The 10,253-nt window shown below is 42.0% G+C and overlaps 1 protein-coding gene across 5 annotated transcripts in view; it reads left to right on the top strand.

The window, feature by feature from the left end:
- The first annotated feature begins 247 nt into the window (after positions 1-247).
- Positions 248-10,253, top strand: part of TFCP2 (transcription factor CP2) — a 45,435-nt gene continuing 35,429 nt past the window's right edge. For 3 of the 5 annotated variants that reach the window (XM_036457892.2, XM_036457891.2, XM_036457893.2), the window contains exon 1: positions 248-998. In XM_036457892.2, coding sequence (XP_036313785.1) covers positions 877-998 — 122 coding nt within the window. In that variant the 5' untranslated portion in view covers positions 248-876. The remainder of the gene's footprint in view (positions 999-10,253) is intronic. The other 2 variants (XM_036457890.2, XM_036457889.2) reach the window with 2 other exon arrangements.

Genomic DNA, 10,253 nt, shown 5'->3' with positions numbered 1-10,253 from the left:
AGCGGGTGGGGAACCTAGCGGTCCCGGCGCGCAGGTAGCCGTAGGGAGGAGGCACGCCGAAACCCAGACACCTGACGCACGCCCGTCCCCGCCCCTCCCAGGTAGCCCCGCCCACTCTCGGGGCCGGAACCTAGGGGGAGCTGGCCTATCAGCACTGCCGAACCCAGCGCAGTCTCCTTTTCATTGGTGAGCGACCGAGTGACGTCATGTCCCCCGGCTGGGCGGAGGAAGAGGGCGCCGAGATGATTGGCTGGCGGCGGGGCGGCGGGCGGTGGGGCAGCCTGGCGAGTCTGGGCTCGGAACCCGCGCCGCGCTCTCCCTCTCCCCGTTTCGCTGCCGCGGGGTGGCCGCAGAGGTCGAGGAGTCGGCGGGGCGGAAACCTGGATTTGGTCCCAAGCGCTGCGGGGTTGACCGGAAGTGATCTTGGGGCTGACCGGAAGCGAGGCCTTGGAGGGTCCAGGGAGCGTGGGTCCCGGGAGGGAGGGGGTTCCTAAGCCGTAAGGGGCGGGGGGCAAAGGTGCGACAGCGACCTGGGAGCGCCGGCGGGGCGGCGGGCGCTGCTGCTGGTCTGTGGAGGAAGCAGCCAGTGACCCCCACGCGCCAAAGGGAGAGCCCCGAGAGGAGGAGGGTGAGAGTTCAGGGCTGCCTCTGGGCAGTCTGGAATAAAGAACAGAAGGGCCTGAGGGGCGCCCCAGAACAAGGAGCCGAGGGCAGGGGAGAATCCGTGCGGGTCGGGCTCAAGGGTAGCCGGTGGGTACTGCGTGGGAAATCTTGGTTTGGAGTTTCCTACAGTCCTCGCCCCCATTGGATAGAACCACACACACTGCTCACCTTTGTGGAAGCAACAGTGTCTGCTGGGGCCAGGGAGGAGCCAGGATGGCTTGGGCTCTGAAGCTGCCGCTGGCCGATGAAGTGATCGAATCCGGGCTGGTGCAGGACTTTGATGCTAGCCTGTCCGGAATCGGCCAGGAGCTGGGTGCTGGTGCCTATAGCATGAGGTGAGTGAGATTGCCCCAGACCCCGCACCTTCTGAATAACAAAGGCAGGATAGAGAGCAGAGCTGGGGTGTGTGTGTGTGTGGGGGGGGGGGGGGGGCAGAGTTAAAGAAGTTGTCTGCAGTTAGGGAAAAGTGTGTCTTTTATTGCTTTGAGTTTGAGTATGGTGGGAGAAATGGAACCAGAGATTGTGGGCAGGGTCAAGTCTGCAGGATCAGTAGGAGAAGGAAGCATAGCAACCAAATAAATGTTGAGAGGATGTTGTGCCAGTGTGAGAGACTTGGGAGGGTGGTGGTGGTGGTGGTGGTGGTGTGTGTGTATGTGTGTATTGAGTATGTAAGGAATGTCCAGGGAGTTCGGGAGTTGGAAACTGGGTCTTAATGATGAATATTGCTTGACTGTTGGAAGGAAATGTGAGACCTTGGTGATGAAGTCCACACATCTGTATCTTAGCCTGCTTTTAATGCTTTGCTTAATTCCAGGGACTTTTGAAACATAGTTGTGAAATGAAAAAGTGTCAAAGAGGACTCTTAGATGCTTTTAGACTTTAATGTATCAAACCAAATGTTGATAATAAAGTACCCTTTTGAAGCAACATTACTTTCCCATATAATTCATTTGCTTGCATTTACCTACTTCATTCTCCCAGTATGGTTTGTTTCATGTTTAAGATTTGCGAGAATCATGTCTGGAAATGTTGAAACATCTGCATCTTAGGGTTAGATAGAATGTAATTGGGTTTCCAAATGTATAATAAGGCTTAATCTAAATAAGTAAGCCAAAAGAGACTTTGTTTTTATTGAATTTATTGCGGTGACCTTGGTTAATAAAATTATATAGGTTTCAGGTGTACAATTCTTTAATACGTCATCTGTATATTGTATGTTTACCACCCCAAGTCAAGTCTCCTATCACCATTTATCCCTCATTTACACACACACAACACACCCCTCCCTTTCCCTCTGGGAATCACCATACTGTTGTCTGTCTAGAAGGGCATTTTTTGTTGTTGTGTGCTTTTTTGCTTAATTCCTTCACCTTTTCCACCCACCCTTCCAACCCCCTCCCCTCAAAGGGACTTTAGAATTTAACACCTTAATTGGGTTTAGGAGGTTATAGAGAAAAGATGCTTTTTATGGGAAAGGTGGATAAATTTTGCATTCTGATAGTGAGATCCTTTGAGAGTTACATAATGTAAACTTCCTTTCTTTATCCCTATGAAACCAAATTGGACTTTCCTCACTAAAGTAAAATTAGGAGTTAGAATTTAGTAAATACTTCACCTTCAGGAATTTTTGCTTAGTTAGAACAATAAAAGCTATCTGTGTATACATATATTTGTGACTTTTAAGGAAATTTGAGTTCTATCATGCAATGCTCTTAGTCTTGAGAAATTTTAAAAAATATATTTTTATTGATTTCAGAGAGGAAGGAAAAGGGAGAGAGAGAAAAAGAGAGAGAGAGAGAGAAAGAGAGAGAGAGAGAGAGAGAGAGAGAGAAAGAGAGAGAGAGAGAGAGAGAGAGAGAGAAACATCAATGAGAGAGTATCATTGATCGGCTGCCTTCTGCATGCCCCCTACTGGGGTTTGAACCCGCAACCCGGGCATGTGCCCTTGACCAGAACCGAACCTGGGACCCTTTAGTATGCAGGCCAATGCTCTATCCACTGAGCCAAACAGGCTAGGGCTGTCGTGAGAAATTTAACTCTAGTTTTGCCTGTCCTTGTTTACATAAGTCTGGCCTTAAAAATAGTGATTAAATTGGTCTGAAAGTAATATTATATCAGATACCAACAGCTTGCCTGTTGGTATCTGATATAATATTTGACAATTTATGCTATTGTCCATTTAAAGATTACCACAGCAAAAGTTTGGTTCTTGTCTAGGTTGAGTTGAAGATGGAGATAATTAAACATAACTGTATTTGTTATAAAAATAGTTAACATTGTTAACAAACATTTGCAAATCCACTATGGACTCCCTCTGCTACATGACCTTACATTGATGAGTGCTTTCTATCACTGTGAGTGGTCTTCACAGGTATTAGTAAGAATGGCCTGCATATTTACACATTTAGAATTTTTTCAATATCAAGTTTACAGGAGTTTTCAACCATCATTTTATTTTTATAATGTACTACTTTTTTATTTATTTTCTTCGCTTTTTTTCATGCATTTTGCTCTTGTCACTATTTTCTTTGTTCTTGCATACATTAAATACCATTTGCATTAATTTGTGTTACTTAGATATTAGTTCTCAAACTTGGGTATTCATGGGAATCATCTGGAGTACTTATCAAAAATGGTTTCCAAAGTCCCACTTTGGTGATTGTCTGGGACAAAACAAGTTCATAGATGATTTTGATGTGAGTAGTTTAGGAACCACATTTCAAGAAACCAGAGGAGTTTTTATGGACGGAGGTCATGGCTTTTTGCTCTTCCTGTTTCTCCTTTTAATTAGACCTTGTGATTGCTTTTTCTACACCTCCATTAGGGAAAATGTTCTCTTTGACAAGCAATTTGCTCTGTAAAATTCTTTCCCTAATATATTTGTCTTATACTATTATAGTTTGTTTACTTTAATGATTTTGCTTCAAATTTATTGATTCATATTTTATGAAGATTCATTTTAGCTGGAGTCTTCTCTCTTATTTTTTATCTGCCATTCTATTCAGAAATATTCTTTTCATAAGTAGTCCTTTAATAGTCTCCTTACTTTTTTTCTTACATTTAATACATGACACAGCCGAAACCGGTTTGGCTCAATGGTAGAGCGTCGGTCTGCGGACTGAAAGGTCCCGGGTTCGATTCCGGTCAAGGGCATGAACATTGGTTGCGGGCACATTCCCAGTAGGGGGTGTGCAAGAGGCAGCTGGTCGATGTTTCTCATCGTTGTTTCTAGCTCTCTATATCCCTCTCTCCTCCTCTCTGTAAAAAAATCAATAAAATATATTAAAAAAAAAAAAAAGACCTTTCCTCTTCAAAAAAAAAAAAATACATGGCACAGACTTTATAGTTAAAGTAAAGGAGAGTTTCTGAAAACATGCTGAAAGAAGCCAGTCACAAAAACCGCGTAACCTCTTATGCAAAGTGTCCCCTTGGGAGTTCAACTGACCGGGAGTTCAATTACTCACTATGACACACACTGGCCACCAGGGGGCAGTGTGGAATTAAGGAAGGCCCCGGCTAGCAGCCAGCAGCCTCTAGGTCTAGGGGCCCTGCCCAGGCACAAATTCTCTTACATAAAAAAAAAAAAAAAGGTGTGGGTGTGCTCCCGAGAGGGAGAGTGCTTCCAAGCTGTTTACACAGCATCTATTATTCCCACTATTCAAGGGTTTCTGTTTCTCTACATCCTCACCGTTTCTTTCTTTTTTTTTTAAATTAAAGCTATCCTAGTGAGTGTGAAGTAGTATCTCATTGTGGTTTTGTTTTGCATTTCCTTAATGGGCATGTTGTTGAACATCATTTTATGTGCTTGTTGATCATTTGTATATCTTTGGAGAAGTGTCTATTCAAGTTCCTTGCACAGGTTTAAATTGGATTGTCTTCTTTTTGTTGCTGAGTTGTAAGAGTTTTTTTTATATATATATATATATTCTAGGAACTAGGTCATTATCAGATAAATGGTTTGCAGATATTTTCTCCCATTATGTAGGTTGTCTTTTCACAAATTCTCTTACATAAAATCAGGAACTTAATACCAATACAATACTATAAACTATTGATTTACAAAAGTGTTTAATTTTGAAGAAATCCAGTTTACCTATGTTTTCTTTTGTTATTCATGCTTTTGATTTCAACTTTAAGAATCTATTGCCATGCTGAAACCGGTTTGGCTCAGTGGATAGAGCGTCGGTCTGCAGACTGAAGGGTCCCAGGTTCGATTCCGGTCAAGGGCATGTATCCAATACATTGGTTGTGGGTACATCTCCGGTGAGGGGTGTGCGGGAGGCATCTGGTCGATATTTCTCTCTCATTGATGTTTCTAGCTCTCTATCCCTCTCCCTTCCTCTCTGTAAAATTCAATAAATTATATATTTTTTAAAAAAGAATCTATCGCCAAATCAAAAGTCATGAAGTTTTACCCAGTGGTTTCTTCTGAGAGTCTTATATTTAGGTAAATTTTCATATATGGAGTGAGGTAGGGATCCAACTTCATTTGTTTGCATGTGGATATCCAGTTGTCCTATCCACCATTTGTTCATTTCTTTCCCCATTGAATTTTCTTGGCACCCTTGTGGAAATCAAGTGGCCATAGATACAAAGATTTGTTTGTGAACTCTTAGTTCTATTCTGTTGGTTGAAATGTCTGTTTTTTTTGCTAGTACCACACAGTTTTGATTACTGTACCTTTGAAATAAGTTCTGAAATTTGGAATTTTGAGTCCCCCTACTTTGTTTTTCAATATTGTTGATGAATTTTTAACTCCAACTAATGTACTTTTTTTTATCCAGAACTTTTGCCTGGTTCCGTTTAATACTTTCTATCTTTTTATTGCCATTCTTTACTTAATCATACATTGCTATTCTGATTTCCTTTAGTTATTTGTCCATGGTTTCCTTCAGTTCTCTGAGCATGTTTAAGATGGCTAATTTAGTGGTTCTCTATGGAGTGTGCCTGCTCCTTTCCCCACCCTCTTCCCCCCTTGCCTTTCTCTTTCTTCCGAGCTCCAAAGACCCTTCTTTTGCCTCAGTACCTTGTTTCCTGAGCCCATTTCTTCTATGGCTAACTTCTACCTCTGTGACTTTCTAAATAAACTCTCTTCTATAGTTTGGGGAGGGAAGAAAGACAGTTAATTTAAAGTCTTTGAATAGTAAATCTAGTATCTGGGCTTGCTCAGGGATGGTTTCTGTCAATTTCTTTTTCTCCTCTGTGAATGGACCATACTTTCCTGTGTCTTTATATGTGTCATATTTTTTGTTGTTGAGAACTGTGCATTTTGAGTATTGTAATGTGGTAACATTGGAAATGAGATTCTACTCCCTCCCTAGAATTTACTGTTGTTACTTGGTGACCTCCTGGTTCATAGGTTGACACTCAACCACTGAACATGTTACTTTTCTCCTGAAAACTCTCCAATGATTTCACATCGCCCTTTAAATAAAAGCCTCATTTCTGATTAATACACATGAAGTGCCTCGCTGGACATCTTGCCCATAACTTCTGTTCTCCTGTCTTGCTCTGCCTCAACCACATCTGGCTTTCTTACAGCTCCTCAGATGCTGTGCACATACCCACCTCAGGGCCTTTGCATTTGTTATTACTCTTCTGGGGTAATAGTTGAGAGGAATTGAAGTAGAGGACAGCAAGGAAAAGGAACTTCAGTTTACAAAGGGAAAGGTAATGAGATGAGACTGTACAGGTAAGCAGGTCCAGTTTGGAAGAGCCTTGGGAGCCCTGATGAGAACTGTCATGATTTCACTGAGAAGCTACAGAAGCATGGAAACCAAGCATGTCAAACTCAAACGCTAACACGGGTCAAATAAACAAAGTTTATTTGGGCTAAAAAAACCAAAAGCTTCAATTTTCCTAGAAATGATGCAGAATATAAAGGGCTGAAATAAATGAGTAATCATTAACATAAAATTGAACATTTTAATAAAAATTAATATTTTTTTCTTGAACATTCCTAGTAACTTACCACACACTGAATGACTGGACAAATTAATAAGCATAATGCAAATAAACCTATTTTTCTTGTTCTCCAAAAACGAAATATTTCCTGTTGTGCACACCAAACAAGTCAGTGCAAGACTAATGACATGGCAGTCAGCTGCCAAAATATTCGCTGCTAGTATTAGTGGAGAGAAATGGTGCGCCTGCTCGTAAGGCACGTAGGGAAATGAAGGCAACACGATTATGGTGATGTCATTAGTGAACGTTGTAGTTAGTTACTAACAATCTATATATATAAAAAGCTAAGTGACCAGCTGATCAGCCAACCAGGTGCTGCTGAGTGACAGCAACTGTGCAGAGTGCCCTCTTGCACTCTGGGACCCTTCGGGGATGTTGGACTTCCAGTTTGGGCCCGATCTCCACAGGCCTGGCCGAGGGACCCCACCTGCCAGAGGAACCCCGTTCACTCTGCAGATGCCTTGTAAGCCTTGGCGCTGCCCCAGGTGCAGCCGGCTGGCAGCGACCACAGGAGGATGGCTCCAGGGTGTGTCCGGCCTGTCTCGCGCAGTCCTGCTCCACTGGCCACATTCTAATTAATTTCCTTTCAGTGTGCACAAATCCATGCACCGGGCCTCTAGTTATGTATAACAGGATATTGTAAAAATTAAATTACATTTTAAATTTTTATTAAAACGTTTCTTACATACTGTTACATTGGCCGAGCCACAAAAATATTCATGTGGGCCGTGAGTTTGACAAGCTTGATGTAAACAGAGCCAGTGATATTTTAGATTTACAGTTTAGAGGTTACTTTGGCTGCAGATGGGAGGATAATGATGAAAAGTATATAGTTATCATTCCTAAGAAGGGTTGGAGCTCAGTGAACTGGCTGTCTTCTGCTTTGCATATTCTTAGAGACGTAACGAATTCTCTAAAAGAAAAGGAGAGGGAGCAACTAAAAGACCTGCTGTGATTGCATCAGCACACCTAGACGAGGGCACCTTGGAACATGTTGGCCATTTTAGAAGAAAGGGCCTTCATCAAAGGTCTGGTCTGGAGGAGGAGGAGGAAGAGAATTTGTAAAGCCCTACTACACTTAAAGGGAGCTTAAAGGGAGAGGGACAGTGAAGCCTCTTACCATCACATAGGACTAGTGTTCTGGTACTTAGAGGATTTCCCCAGTTAAAGTTAAACACACACACACACACACACACACACACACACACACACACAGAAGAAAACAAACAAAAAACACCAGAAAAATACCTGTGCTTATCTTTTACTCCTGGGAAGAACTGGGGACTGGGGGATTGTGTGGCTTTGAAGCTTGGTGTGGTGATGGGGATGGAATGGGCAAGGCAGAAGAACCCCAAAGGTGGTCATTTTGGACCTGAAAAGAAGCTTTGAATACTGAAAGGGGGAGTTCTACTTTCTATATAAAAAATTTCAGATTTCCAGAACATATAACCCATGACTATTGTTGCAGGTTGCCATTCATCACCTTGCTATTAACGTGAAGAGTCAGTAATTTCAGAAATTTAATAAAAAAGCCTGGTACTAATGATGCCACAGGTGATGTTTTCAATTAGCAGCATTTTAATGAGGTTTGTGGGCTGGTGAGAGCTAATCCTGTAATGCAGGAAAAAACTGGGAAAGCAGGCCTATATCTGGCAAATCCCCCGAGGTAGGACTTGGTGATTCAGAAGTCTCTGATTAAACATTTAATATCTTAAAAATTCTCTTGAAGTTATCTGACATTGGTCAGATTCTTTTCCACTTCAAAAATAAGTAAGACTTGCAGACATTTGAAATTAGAAGTTTTTAGTGACTTTCTCACCTAAAATAAAAATTAAAAAACGCATTGCTTATAGAAGTCAATTAGTGACAAATAGTTCAGCAAGGTAGAAATGAGGGAGGTTCAAAAACTTGGAGGGAAAACAAATTAGCTTCATATTTTTTGGAAAAGCTTCTGGTCTCTCTTAAACTGCTGAAGAAATAGAATGGTTTAAACCTAAAAGCACCTACTTAAAGTACTTAAAGAATATTAAGACCATATTGAGACCTGGAAAATAGTTCCAGGAACAGTAGAGTCAGACCTTGATTCTCAAATGTCTCCCTTCTGAAACAATTCAATTCTCAACCCAAGTTGTCACGGAAAAATGTCTTGGTGGTCAACAGAATTTCTGTTCTGGACCCTGATACGAGGAGTCAGGAGTCTCGCGGGCGACAAAGGAGAGAACGCACGAGTATGAGTCAGTTTACTGCTGAGCCTCGGTTCTCAAACTGAATTCATCCTGGAAGTCTGTTCGAGAAGCTTGAAAACGGAATCATTTTCCCTCCCATTAGAAATCATGTAAATTTAATTAATCTGTTCCAGACCCCCAAATGACGACCTGTTTTAACCTTCTTTGTATACTACAGCACATGTCTAACGTACTGTTGAATATATAAACACTTTAAAAACGAAAGGACATAAAATAAAAGTGAAAATTTAACAAAAAGGAAATGAAATGTACAGTAAGAAATAAAAATTTACATACATCCTAGAACTTACCTTTTTTTTTTTTTTTAATATATTTTATTGATTTTTTACAGAGAGGAAGAGAGAGTTAGAAACATCGATGAGAGAGAATCATCAATCAGCTGCCTCTTGCCCACCCCCTACTGGGGATGTGCCCTCAATCAAGGTACATGCCCTTGACCGGAATCGAACCTGGGATCCTTCAGTCCACAGGCGGACACTCTATCCACTGAGCCAAAACAGTTTCAGCTAGAACTTACCTTTCATGTTGAGAGCTACTGATGAGTGAACATCGAGAGGAGCGATGGAGGGCTATCATTGTTGGGGAGTCCCTTCCGTAAAAAACATCAGGCAGCTGTTCTGGATTCGGTCTCTCTTTGCCTCTCTGCTCCACTGGAACTTACTTCAGGCTCCCTGGGCCTCTGCCTCACTAAAAAACTGTCCAAAGCTGTTTGTTTTTGCCTGTGTTCTAACAGTTGCCTGAAGGAAAACACTTACACTGTCACTGAACAAGTTTATTGCAAGGTTTGTTACTTCTTTGTCATGGTGATATTTTTCAAATATTTACAGCACAGTCTCCTGCGCAGTTAACACCAGATTTAGCAGCAAACTGACTCATACTCCAGCATTCTCTCCTTTGTCTGTCATCTGAGAGACTCGTGACTCTTCATATAGGTATCAGCACGAAAGGATTGGTAGGTCCAGACCAAAGTTTTGTTTGACAACTGAGGCAGTTTTCTGTGGTCGAGAACTGAATTGTTTGAGATAGGAGACATTGGAGAGCCAAGGTTTGACTGTGTAAGTAAAGCGGTTCTGTGCTTTGTTGTTTATTTTTTAAGTGCTATACAGTGGCTTTTGGAATGTACCCTTTTGTGTTTCCTGTGTGTGTGAGTGAGCGATTTAATATCTTCCTTTACATATTCACCACTACTATTGAGTTTTGTCGTAAAGAATTCTATAGAAACATTGGAACGGGGGCCTGTTTCTGTATTCAGTCGTCGGCAAACCGTGGCTCGTGAGCTGCTGTTTGCCGCTCCGTTGACTAATGAGTTTGCTGACCACTGCTCTATCTTACTACTTGACAAACCACCCCAAAGATGCAGTGGCTTGAAACAATAATTTG

The sequence above is a fragment of the Pipistrellus kuhlii genome, unplaced genomic scaffold, assembly GCF_014108245.1.
Source record: "Pipistrellus kuhlii isolate mPipKuh1 unplaced genomic scaffold, mPipKuh1.p scaffold_m20_p_3, whole genome shotgun sequence".
NCBI classification, from domain to species: Eukaryota; Metazoa; Chordata; class Mammalia; order Chiroptera; family Vespertilionidae; genus Pipistrellus; species Pipistrellus kuhlii.
Note: the sequence above shows the minus strand (reverse complement) of the source record. Positions and strands in the feature narration are given on the sequence as shown.